The following is a 21493-nucleotide window of genomic DNA, read 5'->3' on the forward strand; positions in this document are numbered from 1 at the left end:
ACACAAATTCTTCACCAGAACATGGGGGTTGCAATGACCAATGTGAGCTGTTGTATCATGAATTCTGGTAGCTACTCAAGGCAGGGTCAGCTTGATGAACTTGGAAAGTAACTATTTGAGAAACATGGCCTTCAGGAAAAACTAGATGAAGCAGAGGAAGTCATTTAAAGCATAATTTTGTTGATGCCAAGGAACTGAAAAGAGATAGTGTTGCACCAATCAAAAGACTTCCTGGATGCATTGGAGATATTTAATACCAAAGGAGAATTATTTCTGAAATTTCTGCAAAACACAAACTCCACACCAGCAAAATAAACTCATGACAGGCAGCCTCATGAAGACAGAAGTAGCTAACTCTTCAGCAATGACAAGTGCTGATTCTTCACCCAAAAAACATGCCAAGGATTCCAAACATAAGAGAAAAGGGATGGAATCATGGAGGTTTTCACAAGACACAGAAAAGATTCACAGCGCCACTAGAATTACAACCTACTAATTCATCAAAGGATGAGCACAGGATAGAAAAAAAATTACCACTGACTAGTATAGCTGTCCCTGAACCTGCCCATGGAACTCTGGGGAGTGATGCAGATCTAGATCCTTCAGAGTTCATCAAATGAATTTAGGAGTAGGTCAGAGAATGGAAAGTTTTCTAATGGTTTGCAAGATATAAAATAAAGACTGAAGCATGCCATTAAAGAGAGCAGAAAGGAGCAATGCCACATTTTTATGGATGGCATCTTTCATAAAGTTCCATACAACAGTAACGATGTTAGGAGGGAGGTAGTGGATCAGTATGGGGAACTGCAACATTATATAGCAGGAATGGAGGACATGCAAGAAAAAGTGTTGAGAGTTGTGCAAGTCCATCAAATAGTGGAAATTTTTCTGAAGATCCAGAACTGAATATGGCGAATGATAACAATGCTGAAAAGAATAGCATTGGCAATCCCCTTCCACATTTAGCACAAAACAGTGACACACTGGCATCAGGAATTAGAAGTTTTGATTGAAACAATCACCATTGCAGAAGCAATGCAGCCAAGCCCAGACTTCATTATGGATTGCCATTTAAGAAGATATTTCACATCCAATAGAAGATACTTCAAGTGCAACAGTATTTCCATACCAAGAAGGTAACTCTTATCTAAAATGTCTATTCTTTTAGTTTCTGTTGCTCAATATATTGCTCCTTGATATCCCAAGCTTTTGAAATAGTCAATATTATACCCATTGCAGGTTCAGGCTGATTTTACATACATGAAGGATGTGCTTGAGGCATCTGGACTTAGGGATGATGAATCCACCACACAATCGCATTCACCAGAGCAGCCAACGGATCCTTTATTGTTCAAAGAAGTGGAATGTCTACCTACGGGTGGCATTGCAGGAGGTGCTATGCGTACTAGTTGCAACCACCAACTACAGTTTGACTGCATTAACAAAGCATTACTGGAAATATATGAAAGATCATTCAAACATTGCCCCTGGCTTTCTTTCCAGATAGCAAGTGCCTGGTCAATGCCTGTGGGCAATTACATCCCTTATGGCTTGAAGCTTGAACTCAGTTGGCACCTTGAATCACAGCCACAGTTGGATCCATCGGTGGAGTCTTTAGTTCATCAGTGGAGTCTTTAGTGTCAAGGGATCTTGCTAAGAGTGATGATTGGATAGATATGAAAGCAGAAGTAGAGGGTGTAGTGATTGAGAAGGAAGCACTAATTACACATGATTTGTTGGATGATACTCTACCAGATTATCATCCAATTCACTCGACAATAGTCATTATGTTTATTCACATGTTTTCGTGGAAGGTGATTTGGTTTACACAATCCTTATCTAATTCTGTACACAATACACAATACGGCATATTAAGCACATATAACAGCATTGAGTGGTCATCCATTTTTACACAAATATATTGGCGGATCTGTAAATATGCACTGCAGATAGCAGCACTAAATCAATTACATGAGTCATGCAGCCTTTCTGTATTTCATCAGAGCATAATTTATTAGGTTGGAAGGCCTCCCTACGCCTTCTTTCAACAGTTTTGAAGTTTTCCCACCAATAGAAAATCATTATCTTAATGGCAGCATGCATTTTACAATATCAGCATCTTAACAAAGTCAGGCAATTCATTTATAGCTGTTGCCATCTGAACAGAAAAAAAGCATTACCAGATCATACTGAACAAAAGATACAATTGGAAACTGAATCCCAGCATCCTGGCTACTAACTGATTATGATATCATATACCATCATAGTTGCAACAATTACAAATTAGCATACTAACTAGTCCACCACATGTGGAGATTAACATGTATTTTTAAATGAAGTATTCTACCTTGTGGAACCAAAATAAGGCCATGGCCAACATAGAGCATAAAATATAATGAAAACAAAAATGACCAACAAGGTCAACAATTTAAGGCTACTAGTGGAACTGCAGACTCCATCTAATGATCCATATCTTTCTGATCGATTAGTATTTCCTCTCAGCCAAGACCATGGAAATGACCACTCATACATAACATGACCACAAACAGCAACGCAGCAGAAACATGAGTGAACCTTCCATTTTATGGCAAAAGTGGGTTCCTCTGTCAACCCTTAGACTAGATTTTAGCTTGCATGTGTTAGAAAGGGTTTTGTTTTACAGAAGAACGAGGAGCACCATTTTCAGGTATGAATTTTCCACAAGCCTAATCCATAACCAAGACGAACAAGCATGAGCTCAAAAAGCATGTGCATGATGCTTGTCATGCGCACTTTGGATCCAGGAATTTCTGTCCAATTGACAGATATCTCAATGATGGGGGTATTAAGTCGTGTGCATAAATACACCAATTCAACATCAAAGCACCACCTGAAGCAAAAACTTAATGCTTAGTAAATAAAGAAAATTATTAGTTCAACTAAATGCAAACTTTAAGCACCACCAACCAAAAAACGTAATGAAATTTCGGTTTCTGGTTTGATCAGGATGTAAATTATACAAGTCAATGATATAACCAACTATGTCCAGCATATGCAACTGGCATGGATGCATCTAATGGCAGGTCACATTCTGACAAGTCAATGAGCCGTTTGATGAATCCAGTACATAAATCAATCCAACTGGCATGGACTCATCTTATGCATTTTAAAGGTGTAAAGAACAATGAAGCATTTCAAAAATTACAAACAAGGAAAATGTCTTTCTGTTTTTGAGACAAGTTTTTAAGAAAAATAAAAAATAAAAATGTTCAAATTATGTTATTTAAACATGCTTAATAATACTAAATCCCTACCAACACTTAAAAATAAGATTGACAAATAAATAAATACATTTATGAAATAATATAATACACCAATAAGCAAATAGATACATGTCATTGATCATACTAAAGATAATGATCAATGAAAATATCATATCTGAAAAAAGAATAAATTAAATACTGAACCTTTAAAGAATGAACAAAAAAAAGAACCCAAAGAAAATCCTCATCCCTCAAAAAATTACAAAATAATGAGTACACTATTTCAGAAGAAAAAAAAAGGAAGAACATTTCTAGTAAGAACATTTCTGATAGCTAGTAAGAACATTTCTGACTTACCTCCTCAAACGCATGTTAGTGAAAAGCTTCTGAGCAGCAGCTCTCGTGAACATCTTAAAGCCACACTGAAGGGCACAAGATGTTGCATCAGAAAAAGAAACACAAACACTGTTTTAAGGATACTAAAATTCACAAAATGGTTAGTTATGAATTGTAAAAAATATGACAGCATAGTGAATTAACAACCTGCGTGTCCCGAATTCCTGGACCAGCAGTAAGTAGGACCACTATATGAAAGCCCTTCATCAACAAATTCCGGTACCATTTACGCTGAAACAAGAAGAGAAACATATTGAGAGAAAATGAAAAGGGCGAGGAGTGAAAAAACAGGGAAAAAATAACTCACAGTAGCCAGAGCTTGCTTCTCAAGGTGAGCACGAGAACCAAATGCAACAACTGAAACTTCAGAGAAATTTGGAACTGAATTGATAGGAGAATCACCTCCTCTCAAGCAAAGTTGCTTCTTAACTGATACCAGTATCTGGAATGGCATCACACAACAATGGGTAAGTAAAGGTCTAGCATTAAAGAAATTTTCATAAACATCTTAGAAAGTATGAAAACCAAGAATTTCAACTGGCGTGGCATCAACAAGACAGAAAAACAATAGCATACAAAAGTATACTAAAAGAACCTGTTCCTCCAATTTCTCCAGGTCAGTGACTTTGGTGGCCCCATCAGCATCAAGCATTAAAAGAAGCTCGCCACGTGCGTGAAGAATTCCCTGTTTTACATTGCTTCCCCAGAATTTAAAAAACAATAATCAATGACCATACTAAATGAAAACATAAAAACCATGCAGCCTTAATGAAAGCTGGAATTACTAGAAAAGCAGTCATTGCTCAACAGTAAACACAAATCTTGTAGTATGTTAAAAAGTGTTACACAATAGTTCCATCTAGTGCTTTCAAAAGGGAAAGAAAAGTTAAGATGTCTCACTTTTCTGATAGCTGCTCCTTTCCCTTGATTTCTTCCAAGAAGGATAACCCTCACATTGTCAATTGTGTACTTCCTTACCTGGTCAAGAGCTACTCCAGAGGTACCATCAGTACTGCCATCATCAACTATAATGACCTGCTTTTTTAACCCCATATTGGTAATGGAAAATTAGTCTTTCCTTGACAAGATTCTAGAATCTAGCTATTTCTAACATAATATTGAAAAGGTAAAGATGAAAAGGAAATGAAACTAATGGCACCAATGTCAATTAAGGGAAAAATTCCCCAAAAGCTGTGTGACAAAAGAGACAAACAGTATTTCATTATTCACAATAAAGCCAAAGGGCTAAATACCACAAAATGCTAAAGAAAATAAGGCTCATTAATATGCAAGATAAAAGAAGTGTTTTTTATCAAACATATGGACCAACCTATAGTGATAAAGCATGAAAGCTATGTTGTAGACATTGTACTGTATTGTATGATATGATCCAGTGTGTTTTAGTATTACTAGCCCATTCGATACGATATAACCATAGTGACAAATATCAGTGTCAGCTATTCTCAGCAAGGAAATTTCTCACAATAATATCAGTTTAGTTGATAAATCTTGGTACCTAAAAATAAAAAAACATAAAAATAGCAGAAATAAGAAAATAACATGTTTAGAGAACAAAATACACATAAAATCAAAGAAATAAGCAAAAAATATAAAATGAAGAAGAAAAACATGTTTAAGATATAGAAAAGAAGTAAAAAAAAGTAAAAGTAACTGATAATATCGTGATATTATTGCGATATAAATCTCTGATATTTTCAAAATATCATGAGATTTTACCTTTAATATCAGTTTATGAATTTATAGTGATATGATCGCGATATTTTCAAAATATCGCCTATATTTGTGATCATGGATATAACCCTCCAAATCAAAAAGCATTGAGTATCTCACCGTACAAACTATATCACATTGTATCAGACCATATTGCATTGCATAATATGATACATGTCATATCATGAGATATGACCTTTTCATATTTTCATTAAAATTTTCAGGCATTTTTTAGATCTTTTTTTTTAATTTTAATGACACCTTTTTGAATAAATAAAACTTTACTAGAGTCCATTCACTATTTCATAAGCTAAGAAAAAAATGAATTCTCTTCTTAGTTTATTGTGATTAGCAAACAAGGAAAAAGAAACTATTATGGGAAAACTACCCATTGTTTAATTTTTGCGTTTATTGTGATTAGTGAAAGTGATCAATGAAAGATATTATAAAACCTTTTTCCTAATGTTAATATTTATAAAGACTTTGTATTTTAAATAGTCTAACACTTCTCTAAGACTTTTTATGTTCTTATAATAAATATTTGACAGTTGATAATTTATTTATAATTTTATATGATGTGACTCATTATCCATTTTTTTGACTTTTTAAGGTTTAACACATGAGACCTTTTTGGTACATGCAATAGATACAATTTTATAACATCATAATTATGGTTGTTCTCATTTGATAATTGTTACATAGACAGGCATGCATTCATAGTCAAAGCAACTTTGTCACTTTCATGTACTCGTCGAACGGTAGCCCTTTCAGAGGATCCTTAGAGATCGCATTGTATTGGACAGTAAGCACTGCATAATATGATACATGCCATATCATGATGGATGGATTTTTTGATATTTTCATAAAAAATTCAGTCAATTTTTTTTTTACTTTTAACAACACCTTTTTGAATAAATAAAACTTTATTAGAGTCCTTTCACAATTTCATAAGCTAAGAAGAAAAAAAAAAGAAATTTCTTCTTAGTTTATTGTGATTAGCAAACAACAAAAAATAAACTTTTAAGGGAAAACTGCCCATTATTTAATTTTTGTGTTTATTGTGATTGGTGAAAGTGATCAATGTAAGATATTATGAAACCTTTTTCCTAATAATTAATACTTATGAAGACTTTGTATTTCAAATAGTCTAACACTTCTCTAAGACTGTATATTCTTATAATAAATATTTGGCAGTTGATAATTTATTTATAATTTTATATAATGTGACTCATTATCCTTTTTTTTACTTTAAGGTTTAACATCAGACCCTTTAGATACATGCAATAGATACACTAGATCATAACTAAGGTTGTTCTTATTTGCTAATTATTACATAGACATTCATGGTTCCATAGTCAAAGCAACTTCTCCACTTTCATGTATTTGTCAAATAGCAGCCCTTTCAAGGGGCCCATAGAGATTGATTTACTAAATGTAGAAACCCTATAACTAGTAGACAATCATTATTCATGTTCTATTTATTTCATAATTAAGTTAATATTGTAACTTGACTCCTCAAATTTGTTTTGTTTCTCTTACTAGTCATTTTTTCTTTTATAATTTTATTTAATTTTTAATTTTTATTCAAATTTAAATAATTTTTTGTGTATCTTAAGATACAATATATACGATATGATAAACATGTACCTTAGACACTTCAAATACACCTTAGGATATGCCTTTTACAACATTGGAAAGAAGTGTATCCATAATCCAATCAGTTACATATTGTTATTTCTCAACCTGTGCTCAATTAATTTAGAAATTAAATGCATACTTCCAACCACTATATATCATACTTGAAGGGCCACGTACCATTTAGCAATTATGATAAAATTGGAAGATAATAAGATAGATCCCAAATCATTTAACATAACCGTAAACGCCAATTGGCAAATTATACCATCTAATTTCAAGCAGCAGTGCTACAAGATATCTTGGCTCCTTAGAAAGAAAGGAGAGCATCATCCTTCACATCACAATTTCAATGCTTATGAATGAGAGCACAAACTGCATTTACCAAGTATACGCACATACTAAGTGATATCTGATAACAAACCTTAACTTTGAGGTAATACACTTGGTGGGCCCAAAAGCTAAAGTGTCAAAAATAGCAAAGAACTGAAGCTATGAAAGATATGAGGAACAGAAGAATTTTGAAGAAATCATGTCCAAAATATCAAGTTGTCACCATATAACTATATGATAGTTCTCGTGTTGGGTGTACAAAAGATAAGGGCTAACGAATTTCAGCCTATTACTTAATTCAAATAGACTTTGTTCTAAATAACGGTGCGACATCATAGCCATGAATTTGATTTTTATAATACTAAGCAGCAATAGCATTGACGAATTGATGTCTTTGAAACCAAATACCAAAAACTTGCTTAAGAACTTCAATTTTCTATACCAACCACCTGTATCAAGCAATAGATTATCCAACCACAACATAAACAAACAGTGAAACTGCTGGCTGTATGATATATGGTATTGTCATCTACATTTCATCAAGTAACTTGAAGATGGAAAGAAACAAACCTCATAAGAAAAAGACTTGTCTCTTGTTGCACGTTGTTGGAGATAACTGCAGATGGCAATATAGCTAAAATCAGTGGTCTTATGCAACATAACATATCCCCAAAACTTTGACCACCATGGCTCCCCCTATCCCACACCCTCTTTTTCTAGGAAAAACTCAAATAATATTTAAAACTAGAGCAATGAAACTAGCACAACTTTACATAAGCAGTTCATCACATAACCAACAGAAAAGAAAATTGTGGCAAGCCTTAGTGTCATACTGCTAACCAATCTATGAATGATTTGCATGTATAGAGTAAAGAAACAATTGGCACAAGAATATATTTTTAAAGCTCTATTTAACCCGGATAACAAAATTTAAGTAAAATGAAGCAAGCATCAAAGAGACAAAACAAAGTAATGAAGTATGAAAGTAATGATTACACATGAGAAATATAGATTTACACAAAAACAAGGTCATTGGAAAAACCCTTAAGTAGGAGCTAACCCCGCATAGACCAATCCGGCATTGCAAATCCAGGATAAGCCATCTCCATGCCAATGAAAGGAAGCAGACGCTATAGCAACATCAGCATGTGAGTGCACAGAGCATATAGGCTTTTCCTTGTTTTACTTTGAACAAGAGATGAAACATGATGGCATGAAGAAACAGCACATGGAACACACAGCCCTCCCTATCTCTAGGAGTTAACACACGAACAAAAGGCAAAAAGTTGCCAAAGTTCTAGAAAAATAAATCCAATCTGAAGCATGATATCATCCACCGACAACCATTTGATGGTCAAATTCATCGATAGTGCTTAACTGTATGCAGCATTATAAGTAGGGACAAGAATGCTTCGGACCTAGGCCAGATTCAGGTCTTGGACAACTGGATTCAGGCCTCAGAATGAAACATGGACATGGTCCAAGTCAAAAAAACAGCCTCTATGTATTGGAATAAGTCATCTCTGACACAGATTTGATGCATATTTGTGGTTTCTAGTCCAGATCCAGATCCAGGTCCAGCCAGATCAGACCACACCCACCAGGTGGATTCCATGTATAGATTCATATTGGTCATATTGGAGAATATGGGGTGGAGTGTTTTGAATTATGTCTGGATTGGACCTCCAAACCACTTTCAACCATATCACCAAGTCTAGAAAGGCCTATAAGTATTCTCATGCCAAAAACACAAGCTTTCAAAGTTCTCCTAGTTATAGATTAGGAGTCTAGGAAAGACCCAACTGGATCTTGCTTATGTAAAAGGACTCCCAGGTCAAGGATATTAAATCTTGCAAATTAGCAGTCTAGGAAAGTGCCAATCAAGTCTTTCTTGGTAACTGTACCACTAACCAAGTAAATCAAGTCAATGATCCGGATTCCGAACAGACACTAGACAGAGAGTTAACTAAACCCATCTATACCATAGTCACAGATAACGCTGATATTTTGAAAATATTGCGATATTAACGCTGTAAAATGGAAAATTGATATTAAAGGTAAAATATCGTGATATTTTGAAAATATCGGCAATTTATATATATCGCGATAATATCATGAATATATCGTGGACTCCAAGTTCACGATAGGGATATTTTGGGAGTTTTTTCAAAAGTGTTAGTGTAACTAAGGTTATTTCGGGGTTTTAGAAAAGGAGGATATATATGTCGTTAGTAGTTTGTTAAAAGGGTACTTTTGGTATTAGTTTTTTTAAAGACCCCTTAGGGTTTTAACTTTTAGGCTGTGTTTGGGAGTATGTACTTGGAGATTTGAAAGGAGTTTGGGAAAATGCAAATACTGAAATTCAAGGGAAATGATTTTTGAGGGAGTTGGAGGTAATCGAATTTTGTTTGGAAGCATCGTCAACTGCCACAAGGATTTTGGCATTCAATTTTGCAGGAACCTTTGTTCTGCTTGGGATAAAATTTTGGATAACATAAACCTGTACTAACTGTTGAGAATAGGTGGTTTTAGGTTAAGTTCTCTTATATTGGAGGTTTTCTGAATTTTTGTTCTCATAAGGACTTATATGTAATTTTTCCTTTTTGCCTCTCTCTATTTAATATAGAGAGAAGCCCTAATCTAATTAACGAGTTGAGTTTTCTGTGCAACCGTCTCTCTCTCTCTCTCTCTCTCTCTCTCTCTCTCTCTCTCTCTCTCTCTCTCTCTCTCTCTTTCTCTCTCTCTACACAGGTGGTTGTTTCCTCCTTCTACATGGTATCAAAGCCTAAGATCCTAGGAGCGTGATCTACACCAGGAGCGTGACCCACATCAGGAGCGTGATCTACTGCAACGATCTCGAACCAGGTGTGGATTTTCTTTTTTAGATCTGATGACAGATCTGGCCCAGATCTGTTATCAGATCTAATGACCAACTTGGGAGTGATCTTCAGTATGGTTATCGTGCCCCTGTCGTGATTTGATTACCTTCGTATGGTTGTTTGTCCTTTGAAGAAATAAACTTCCTGTGTTAGCAGTCGTGATTTACAGCATGTTGTCGTGAATGTCATGGTTGTCACGCTCTCTGTCGTCAGATCTAAGGATGGAGCTCCTGTCGTGATTTCCTGGAGCAGTAACCATTTTCTTTGATTATTTTGTTTTCGTGGGGTTTGTTTTGTCATCTCCTGTCGTGATTCTCTGGAGATTGACGAGTTCCTGCTGGTGCGTGCCTGCTGTGATTGATGTTCCGTGAATGACGAGTTCCTGTTGTTCCTGTTGTTCCTGCTGTGCCTGTGATGTTGTGTGCCAGCCGACACTGTCATGCTTTCTGTGTTGATTGCGTGCATGCCGTGATTCTGGATTTTTTTTTGTGTTTGCTACGTGTGATAGAGATATGATTGCTCTAGTTAATTGTCTTCTGAAGACTTATTGGTAGTTATGCTTTATATGATTGGGGAACAACAGTTGTCGTGTTCATCTGTGTTGCAACGGAATATTATTGTTGGCCGTGGTGTGTTTGGTGCAGCTATCCCTTTGTCGTAACAGCAGCAGGAGTGATTACCTGCTGGTTGTGGACTGTTTTCTTGTTTGGAAACAGCGGGGCTGATTCCTTACAGTGTTGAAAACTCTACTTGAATTTTTGTTGTTCTAGTGAGCAGTATGGCTGAAAATTCGAAATGTGATTCTAAAATGGAACAGATTGGGGAGTATAAGGCTTTTGCCAACCCCTTCTCGTATGGCTCTTCTGTAAGGTTGAATGAAACCAACTATGTCAGGTGGTCCAGAACCTTTATGATGTCGGTATCTGGACATCGTCGAAAACACATTTTGTTGGAAGGCGAACCCACTGAGAAATTGGGAAAATATGTTACTTGGGATGAAGATAATGACATAGTTATGTCATGGATCATGAATAGTGTCGAACCCCATATTGCAGATGGATTGATCTACTATAATACAGCCAAACTGATGTGGGACAATCTTCGTGATACATACTCACAAAAAACGAATGTGAGTCGTATCCTGCAAGTCGAAAAAGAAATATATAATTTGCAACAGGGAGATCAGACCTTGGCCCAGTACTATGCCTCGGTCAAAGCTGCGTTTGAAAGACTTAATGCTCACAGGCCTCATTGTTGCTCGAAGCAAAAGGATCATCAAGAACAAACCATGGTTGCTCGTTTTCTTACAGGTCTTTCTTCAGATTTCTCTGTTGCAAAAGTTCAAATGTTGACTGGATCAGATGTTCCCACTCTTGCTGATGCTTACAATCGTCTGAGTAGACTTGCTATCTCTCTGCCACAATCTCAGCAAATAACTCAGTCATCTGCTCTTGTTGTTCCATCTAGTTATGGGCGTGGAAATATTCAGAATATCAGAGGACAAGGACGTGGACGTGGTATGGGTGGCAGAGGAAAGCTTCAATGTACATTCTGTGGAAAATCTGGACATTTAGAAGATCGTTGCTGGGATAAGCATGGTCGGCCAACCTCTTCTTCATCAAAGTCATATACTCCTAAAGCAAATGTGACTACTATCGAGGCTACAAATGTACAAAAGAATATCGCTGAAAATGAGAGTAGTATCACCCTTAGTCGTGCGGAATATGATGAGCTGATAACTCTTCGACCTTTGAGTTCCACTCCTGTGGCTGGTGTTGCATATTCAACCAGAAATCATCTTCATCCGACTGATAGTAAGTGGGTTATTGACTCTGGTGCATCCAGACATTTGTGTGGCAATTCTCGTGTTTTTTCAGATCTAAAGGATAGTAAGGCTCAGATTGGAGTCTCCTTAGCCGATGGGAGCTCCTCCCCGGTTGTTGGTCAGGGAAATATTTCTATATCCTCCTCATTACAGTTGAAAAATGCTCTTCATGCTCCAAATTTTCCTCAAAGTTTACTCTCTGTTAGTTGCCTTATAAAAGAACAAAACTGTAGAGTAATATTTGATCCAATGGGTTGTCATTTTCAGGATTTGCTGACGGGGAAGAAGATTGGTGGAGGCTATGAAGAAAATGGAATTTACTACCTACATCATCCAATGGGTACTGTTCATGCTGCCGTGGAACATTCATTCAATCTTGTTCAGTGGCATCGTCGTCTTGGTCATCCTTCATTGTCAAAGCTTCGGTCGGTCTTTCCTCAGATTCCTTCCACCACATCATTTCAGTGTGAGGCATGTCAGTTGGGCAAGCATCATCGAAGTTCGTTTCCTTCGAGTCAGAGTCAGTCTAGTAATAAAGTTTTTGAACTTCTTCATGCAGATGTATGGGGTCCTAGTAAGATTCCTACTAGGACTCAGTGTCGTTATTATCTTGTTATTGTTGATGATTTCTCTAAGTTGTCATGGGTATTTTTAATAAAAGAACGATCTGAAGTTCCAAGTATTATCAAATCCCTAATTCTTGAAATAAAAACTCAGTTTGAATCTATTGTCAAGATTGTTCGCACTGATAATGCTCTCGAGTTTAAATCAAAAGGTCTGTTACAATTTTACCAAGATCATGGCATCCAACCCCAAACGTCTTGTGCCTATTCATCTCAACAAAATGGGGTGGCTGAGCGAAAACATCGACACCTCCTTGATGTTGCCAGGACCATTATGATTCAATCCAATGTTCCTGCGTCATACTGGGGTGATGCGATTACCACTGCTTGCTATCTGATCAACCGCATGCCTTCGTCTTCTGTGGGTGATCAAATTCCATTACATATCCTAAAACCCAATGCTCCACTTTTCTCTTTATCACCAAAAATATTTGGATGTGTTTGTTTTGTACACAAACTTGGCCCTGACCGTGATAAATTAGTTGTTCAAGCTACAAAATGCATATTTATCGGTTATCCAAAAAATCAAAAGGGCTATCGATGTTATGATCCTATTTCTCGCCGAGAGTATGTCAGTGCGGATGTATCTTTCCTGGAATCCTCTCCATATTACTCTATTTTTAGTTCCTCGCTGCAGGTTGATCCAGCTGAGTCTTTTCCATTACCTATACCTCCTTATCCTTTGGAATCTGTGCCCCCATTACCAAACCAAACTTCATCCACTTCCAGATTTAATAATCCTCCATTGGTATATGTGTGTAGAGCTCCACTTCCGCAAGAGCCTTCATCTTCTTCTTCTCCTGAGGTAAGTTCTACTGACAATAGTGATCTCCAGGATGATGATAACAGGCCTATTGCTCTACGGAAGGGGACAAGACAATGTACCTTATATCCCATATCTCATTTTGTCTCCCATGCCAGAATTGGACATCAGATGAAGTCTTTTATTTCAGCCTTATCTGCTGAAACTATTCCTCTGAACTATCAACAGGCAGAACTTGATACTCGCTGGAAGCTGGCTATGCAAGAAGAAATGACAGCCTTAATATCTCAGCATACCTGGGATCTGGTTGATTCCCCAGCTGATGCTGACATTGTTGGATGTAAATGGGTATATACAATAAAGTATAAATCTGATGGTTCTATTGAAAGGTACAAGGCCAGATTAGTTGCGAAAGGGTATACTCAGACATATGAAATTGACTTCTTTGAAACTTTTTCTCCTGTTGCACGGATGGGTACCATCCGTCTTGTTCTCTCAGTAGTTGTTCAGCATGGTTGGAGCTTGTGCCAATTAGATGTGAAAAATGCTTTTCTATATGGGGATCTATCTGAGACCGTTTACATGCAACAACCTCCAGGATTCGAGGTTGAGGGGGAGTGTCAGAAGGTGTGTAGATTGAGAAAGGCGATTTATGGCTTGAAACAAAGTCCTCGTGCATGGTTTCAAAAGTTGTTTGAAGTGATGTCAAGCTTTGGCTTTAATAGATCAGCAGCAGATCATACACTTTTTATAAAGAAAACTAGCTTTGGCATAGTTGTTATGGTGGTATATGTGGATGACATCATTCTTACAGGAGATGATGTGAAAGCTATTGAAGCCACAAAGGCTCATCTTCAAAAACACTTTGTTACAAAAGACCTTGGTTCACTCAGGTATTTTCTGGGTATAGAAGTTGCTAGAGGCCGTGAAGGGATGGTTTTGTCTCAACGGAAGTATGTTCTTGACTTGTTAAAGGAAACGGGCATGTTGGGAGCTAAACCAGCAAATATTCCCATGGACCATAAAGTTCAGTTGTTTGAAGAAGGGTCAAAACCAGTTGATAGCAAAAGCTATCGCTCCCTAGTAGGGAAGTTATTATATGTAATTGTGACCAGGCCGGATATTGCTTTAACAGTAAGCAAAGTTAGCCAGTTTATGGACAAACCAACTGAGGTACACTGGAATGCAGCCATAATGATTCTCAGATATCTAAAATCTTCTCCTGGAAAGGGGTTATTGTTCAGGAAAGGTGGAACTCTGGAGATAGTAGCCTATTCTGATGCTGACTATGCTGGATCTGTAGTAGATAGAAAGTCTACCACAGGATTCTGTGTTTTTGGGAGACAACTTGATTTCATGGAGAAGTAAGAAACAAAATGTGGTTTACAGGTCGAGTGCAGAATCAGAATATCGGGCTATGGCCCAAAAAGCTGCTGAATTGATATGGGTTCGCACTGTTCTTCATGATCTCAAGGTGAAGGTTCCCTCTCCAATGACAATGATGTGCGATAACAAAGTGGCAACATATATAGCAAACAATCCTGTCTTTCATGAGAGAACAAAGCACATTGAGGTTGATTGTCACTATGTAAGAGATATGATTCAAGCTGGTCATATCACTACCAAATACCTAAAGTCGGAAGACCAAGTTGCAGATATGTTTACAAAGCCTCTTGCTAGGCCAAACTTCTCAAAATGTTGTGACAAGCTGAGCATGATTGATATCTATACTCCAACTTGAGGGAGAGTGTTGAGAATAGGTGGTTTTAGGTTAAGTTCTCTTATATTGGAGGTTTTCTGAATTTTTGTTCTCATAAGGACTTATATGTAATTTTTCCTTTTTGCCTCTCTCTATTTAATATAGAGAGAAGCCCTAATCTAATTAACGAGTTGAGTTTTCTATGCAGCCGTCTCTCTCTCTCTCTCTCTCTCTCTCTCTCTCTCTCTCTCTCTCTCTCTCTCTCTCTCTCTCTCTCTCTCTCTCTCTCTACAGGTGGCTGCTTCCTCCTACACTAACAAAGAATATGGATCAAGGATAGATTGGATTTAATGCATAAATATTTTAGGTCCAACTCCAAATCTATCAGAAAGTACCTAACAAACGGCATATTCACTTAAACCAAAAAAATGTATTGCTTAAAAAGTCCAAAATAAAGCATAAGGGATGCTAAAAATGAAGGAAGAAGTTGTTTATAATTTGAATATGGTTAAGCAGACTCACTCAAACATCTCGTTCATTTACGAACAAAAAACTAAATGCTTGCTCAAATCAATGTGTTTGAAGGAGTACTCACGTACATGATAACATATGTGGTCTTAATAATAATCACGGTCTACTTTTTAAGTTGATCGAGTACACTGCCAAGTCCCAAAACTTGGATAAGGCTTTATAATCACTTTCGACCTCAGATGAAGCACATGCAGCTCAGACATAGACTTCCATGTGGCTATTTGAGTTGTCGTGTAGCCATTAGATGAAAGCTTTGACTTTTCCAAGCAAAAAAAATGAAGAAAAAATGCAAAAATATACCAAACCCTGCCTCTCACCGAAGCACAGAGGTGTGGATGAAGGAAGCTGTGAGGGACAGGAAGCCGCAGGGCAATGTTATGAGTGAAAGGGTATTTTCTCTTCCCTTTTCTGGTTAAGAGTAAAGAAAACCAGTCAGAAAGGCAGGCTGCACTCAAAGAAATGAAGAATATGAGGACAAAAAAGGAATGAAGAGGAAAAAGGAGACATGTTAGGGGGCAGAAAACCACCGGAATCCTTTTGCAATGAGGAGTGGTAAATACCTCCTCATTGTGAAGGGGGTCGAAAGAGGGGAAAATGAAGGATTTGAGAGCTCCTGACTCCCGATAATCTTGGTCCTATCATATCCCTTCTTCCAAACAGTGTTGGGATAGCTGAAACGGTCATAACGAACTCTGATGCCCTCTCATTTCATCCGACACTCTCTTCCCAAAAGCAGCCTTAATGTGAAGGGTGTCTCGGTGGCTGCATTAAGACAGGGGAAGAAAAAAGGAAGGAAGAGAAGAAGGGAAGGAAGAAAAGAAGGGAAGAACGAGAAAGGGAAGGAAAGGAAAAAGAGGAATGGAAAAAAAGAACGAAGGGAAGGAAAGAGGGGAAGAAAGAAGGGAAGGAAAGGAAAAAGAGGAAGGGAAAGAAGGGAAGGGAATAAGGAAAGAGTGGTTTTCCCCTATTTTTCTTAGTTTTTCTTTTTTTTCAATTTTTTCATTTTTTTTTTTTGAGAATTTTCTGAGATTTATTGGAAAACCTATAATATCCAATTATTATACCTCATCGAGATATAGCTGATACCGATATTTGTGACTACGATTTATACTCGTACTGTTCTAATAGAAAAGTCTGCATCTATAGCTGTCCACCTGACACAGAATACATTGCAGATGAGTGCATGGATCTCCACGCATGAGAAGCGAAAACCAAAGACTAAAAATTGACAGGTAAAAAGGTTCTCTTCACCCAATCTTGCTCTTGAACAATGAACACAAAGTTCAGTTTATAAATGGTGCTTATACTTTTAAGAAAATGAGAAAACATACTGAAAGAAGGTTTTCAACATCTTGATTTGAGTGGTTCCATCCTGTAAGACCATACCAAAAGACCCAGAACAAAACTGGAAAAAAGAAATTTGGATGTTCTCATCTATACTATATGCACTTTTCATAAAAAAAAAAGGCTCAAATCTGGAAGTTCACCAATAGTACAAAAAAAAACTACTATAGTAGCATAGTATCAGAATAGGACCGTCTTAGGTATCAGAACAGAATCATCTTAGTTACACAACACCTTTTGCAATGTCGAGAGAATAATGTAATATATTGGTATAAGTCCTCATAGACCAAAATCTGACAGGAATCATCAGATTCAAGCTTCACAGTCATCATCATCACAAATCAGGGTATTATTCTGAAAGAACATTAAAAATAAATCCCATTTGTGAGCTACCATTTGTTCAATCTAATACAGACCCTCTTCATTGTTTGCCCTTGGATCGAATATATCAATGAGTTCAGCTGTGCTTAACCCAATCATCAAGCTACCCTTATTAATCAAGAATCATCTATAAGTCCGTTAAAAGTATAAGTCACCAAACTCTCCAAATGTAGCCATCCTCCTGCTCTATGAAACCCCAAGATGGAGTTCATTGGAGATAGAGCTTGCTTCAGAAAACCACCAGGAAGGAAATAGGTGAGGGCTGAAGATGAAATGGGTGAAAAGTTTAACAGGGTCATGTTCTTTGTTCAATAACCTTAACAGGCACTTGTTTACAGAGAGGCAAAAATGTCATTTAGTGCCTCATCAAATGATTTCCACACATGGAGTGCAAGTGGTTAACCAGAAGTGTATCAGAGATGGGTTACAAGAAGGCATTGTGGTCACTGTGGTGCATGGCACTCAAAAGGTAATGGCCTACATGAGTTTAGGCTAAAAGTTAAGTGATATCTGAGAGCACCAAAATTAAACTTTTATGTGAAGCTTTTCTCTAATTGCATATTTGGGGGTTGAGGTGAGTGGGAAAACCCATATTACGATCAGGTATAAAAGATAGATTAATAAAAAAGGGGGTATGAGAGCTAGAAATTAAACTGTGCTGGTATTTGTAGGTTTTCTAAGTGCTAGCTGCTAACCAAGCAAAGTTTAAACTCCTAGTCTGTCTCCAAGTTAATAATGAAAGAAAGGCATAAGGAACACATAAAGGTAAGTGCATCACAGGCATAAACAAAATCTGACCTGATAGTCTCACTGAGAGCCTGAGGAAGTCTATGCTCCTCATTGAAAGCAGGGATTATCAGTGATATATATTTCTCAGCCGGATCAAATATTGAAGGACAAGCTACCTGAAAATAAAATAACTCAATTCATGAGATTTTTACGGACACAGACATCTCAAAGAACATCACGGTGTATTCAAAAGTATACGTAACAACTGTATATATATATATATGGTCAAGATTTGCTACAGTCGATTGTAGGTGCAATCTACCTAGCAAATGGGGCAGAACCCCCTTGTTTGTTTGTTTGTTTTTCTCACATCTAACACCATAGATGTAATCTACATATTTTTTTTAGTGGGAGCCGGATTTTGGATCGCCCGAATCCGACCTGTATACAGGTTTTTCTGGCGATGCAAAAATCAACAGCTATGAAGGCATCAATTTTTTCTGACTCATAAAAACATGTTTTTCTGTCAAGAAAACATGATCCAAGAGTCTATTCCTACTAAATTGAGCATGCTGAACACATCTATGAGGTTAGATTGTGTCAAAACAACTCGCATTGTGTGATTCAAACTAGATTGTAGGTACAATGGATTGTACTAAATATAAACCCTATATATATATATATATATATATATATATATATATATATATATATATATATATATATATATATATATATATAATGGTAGCAATTTTTATGAGATCTCTTCTTGTTAACATAGATTCATTGAGCTTGTTACTTGTGGTCAGCCAATTTGAGATATCCAACAATCAAGATACATACATAAACCAATAATTAAAGTTGCTACATATATATGACTATGAGACGAGAAAAGAGAAGTATAAAACTAACCTTTTCTTATATAACCAAACAGATAAAACTAACAAGGTTTTCACCCAATCATAAAAATACATGTTTAAACTGAACAATAATACCCGCTTGAAATAGTTTTCGTCATTACACACTATAACAGGAAAAAACACAGATAATCCAACTCACAGGCGAGAAATTGTATACCCACATTTAATGCTTAACCTAAGAAACAAAAATTATAATCATGCCACCTCCCGCGCTCAATCCAAAAAAACAGCAGAAGAAAAGTGTGTAGCATCGAGCATGAAATGAGTACTGAGAATTCATCCATTTCCAGTAATGTGAGTCCTCTCTTCCTATTTCGTGCAGGAATTTGCACTACTTTTAGGGTTTCCAAGTACGAAAACAATGCAGAACAATCAAACGAGTTACCTGCTTCCGCCAATTAGGATCTACGAAGAATGTCTGATCAGCATAGATTCTGAAGCAACAAAAGGCAAAAGAAAATTAACAAACAAATGTAAATCAGATAATCAAAGCGAAAGTATCAAAACTCCCATGGGATCGAAGAATCGGATCCCCCTTTTCCGACCTATTCGACTCGAGATCTCTGATCGAGGAAAAGAGAAAGATCCCTAGGGCAACGATTAGAGCCAAGACCTGCAAAACAAAGAAGAGAAACAATGAGAAGAAGAAGTGGAATCAGAGCGACAGATGAGGATAATTAGGGTTTCAGAGTGTGGGAGAGAACGAAGAAAGAAGAAGACCAGAGTGAAGAGGAGCAACGAGGGAGAGATCGTCGTCCACAGTGAGTCCATGGAGGGAAGCGAGAAGCGAGTTTCCGGAGCTCCTCTATACATATATAGCGCCCCAAGTGGGCGGACCCAAGGCTGGGAGACTCTAAATCTATGTGGTGACACGATCGGATAAGTGGACACTGAAGGGACACCAGCAACGTTATTTTAGTAGTTTTATTGTTTTTTAATGTTTTGAAGTATGGCTTCAATAAAAATGCATTTTTACATTAAATATCAAAAAGTTAATTTTATATTAATTAAAATTTTAAAAATTTGTGTCTTGTGTCTCGGGATGGCAGTGGACAGGGGGGAAACGGGGTCCCACTTGGCCTTGCCCCGTTTGAACCCGGTATAGAGGACATGAAACAGGGATGGAGGTTAAAATCAAAACCCGTGCAGGATGGACTTACGCTTTTCCCCGCCCCATCCTCGTTTCTAATCCCGACTCTGCCCCATCCCCGTTCCTTCTTTAGGGATGGTAGTGGATCGAGAATAAACGGAAATCCCCCACCTCGCCCCATTTGGACCGAGGATGGAGGACATGAAACGGAGATGGAGGTTAAAATCAAAGACTCGTGCTGAAATGGAGGGCAAGATTTTGAGACGGGGCAGGGTGGAGACCTTGTTCCCCGCCCCCGCCCACTGCCATCCCTATTTGTGTTCTACTTTTCAGAAAAATTTCAAACTTGTTAGTCAAAGGGCTCATTTCAACTTTCAATGTGCCTGATATCCAGAAAAAGCAAGACAAGTGTGGACCCTTTCTTATCCCATTTTCTGAAATCCCACTCCAGTTTACTCGCTTGTTTAGGTTAAGTGAGTGCATCAAGATCCATTGATGAGGTTTGAAGTTGATCGTTGGTCAAAACTCAATATCCATGAAGTTGGCTTGTTAGCTGCCCAAAAGGGGTTGGCTTAGTGGGATGATACCTAAGTCGCTAGGTGTCAGACCCTCAATAAAGCGGCATAGCAATGGGGTTGACGCACAACTGCAGTAGGTCGCACGGTAACACTCTCAAGCACATGTGCATGTGAGCTGAGAGGGCGCAGAACGCGGCGTGCAGAACACAGGCGCGACATTCTGGCAAGGCATGCGGGGAGGAAGTGCATGTGTTTGCCAAGGGGTGCGACAAAAAGTGGTTGAAGGCTCAGTACCATAGCTGCAAGGGGGTGCGGTAACTGAAAAGGTACCGACCCGAAGAGGTGCAAGGATGACGTCAGTTGGTGCTTGGGGTCACGACCCTTATACACTATAACTATGTAAGGTCTGGGCATTGCAAAAGGAAGCAAGCCAGACTCGGAAAATTGTATTCTATGTGAGAGTAATACAAGAGTGGGTATTGCCCGTTATTTCCTGGTGTCACTTACCTTTGGCTTGTCTCAAAGAGAGTCTTCCGCTACCGAGAGGCTGAATGAGGTCGCGGTGATCCTCGTGCCAACATAAGACATCTCAAGAGCAAAACTTGACCTTGTGACAATTGGTATCAGAGTCAGGTTCTCCTTGCCATGCCGAGTAAGACAGCGAAAAGGGTAAGAATCTTAGATGAGTGATTGGATGTTGTCGTCTCTGACCACACCACATTGGGTGCTCGTTTGATGATTTTGGAGACCCGGATGACTGAAATTGATGTCTAGATGAAGTCCTCAAAAGAGAAATTCGAGGAGTCTCACGAAGAGACTCTATCTCTGACCACGGTTTAGAACGATGTCAAGTC

General features: G+C 37.6%; 1 protein-coding gene across 1 annotated transcript; it reads right to left on the minus strand.

Annotated features, from left to right (window-relative positions):
• Positions 1-2229: 2229 nt before the first annotated feature.
• On the minus strand, positions 2230-19851 carry LOC149823328 (uncharacterized). The gene is made up of 11 exons (XM_090020024.1): positions 19752-19851; positions 19577-19644; positions 19417-19465; positions 18181-18287; positions 7908-7953; positions 4539-4673; positions 4234-4323; positions 3946-4080; positions 3786-3869; positions 3600-3664; positions 2230-2869 (listed from the first exon to the last, which is right to left on the minus strand). The coding sequence occupies exons 1-11, from the start codon at positions 19842-19844 to the stop codon at positions 2683-2685; spliced, it is 1059 nt and encodes a 352-aa protein (XP_089876150.1). The 5' UTR covers positions 19845-19851; the 3' UTR covers positions 2230-2682.
• Between the last annotated feature and the right edge of the window lie 1642 nt (positions 19852-21493).

The sequence above is a fragment of the Nuphar pumila genome, chromosome 10 (genome assembly GCF_984573655.1).
Source record: "Nuphar pumila chromosome 10, dmNupPumi1.hap1.1, whole genome shotgun sequence".
In the NCBI taxonomy this organism is placed as follows: domain Eukaryota; kingdom Viridiplantae; phylum Streptophyta; class Magnoliopsida; order Nymphaeales; family Nymphaeaceae; genus Nuphar; species Nuphar pumila.

Coding starts and splice junctions, on each gene's coding strand:
- LOC149823328 (XM_090020024.1), bottom strand. CDS start 19,844: ATGTATAGAGGAGCTCCGGAAACTCGCTTCTCGCTTCCCTCCATGGAC. Junction 19,645..19,751: donor CGTTGCTCCTCTTCACTCTG/GTCTTCTTCTTT, acceptor TTTGTTTTGCAG/GTCTTGGCTCTAATCGTTGC. Junction 4,674..7,907: donor ACAAGTCTTTTTCTTATGAG/GTTTGTTTCTTT, acceptor TTAAAAAAGCAG/GTCATTATAGTTGATGATGG.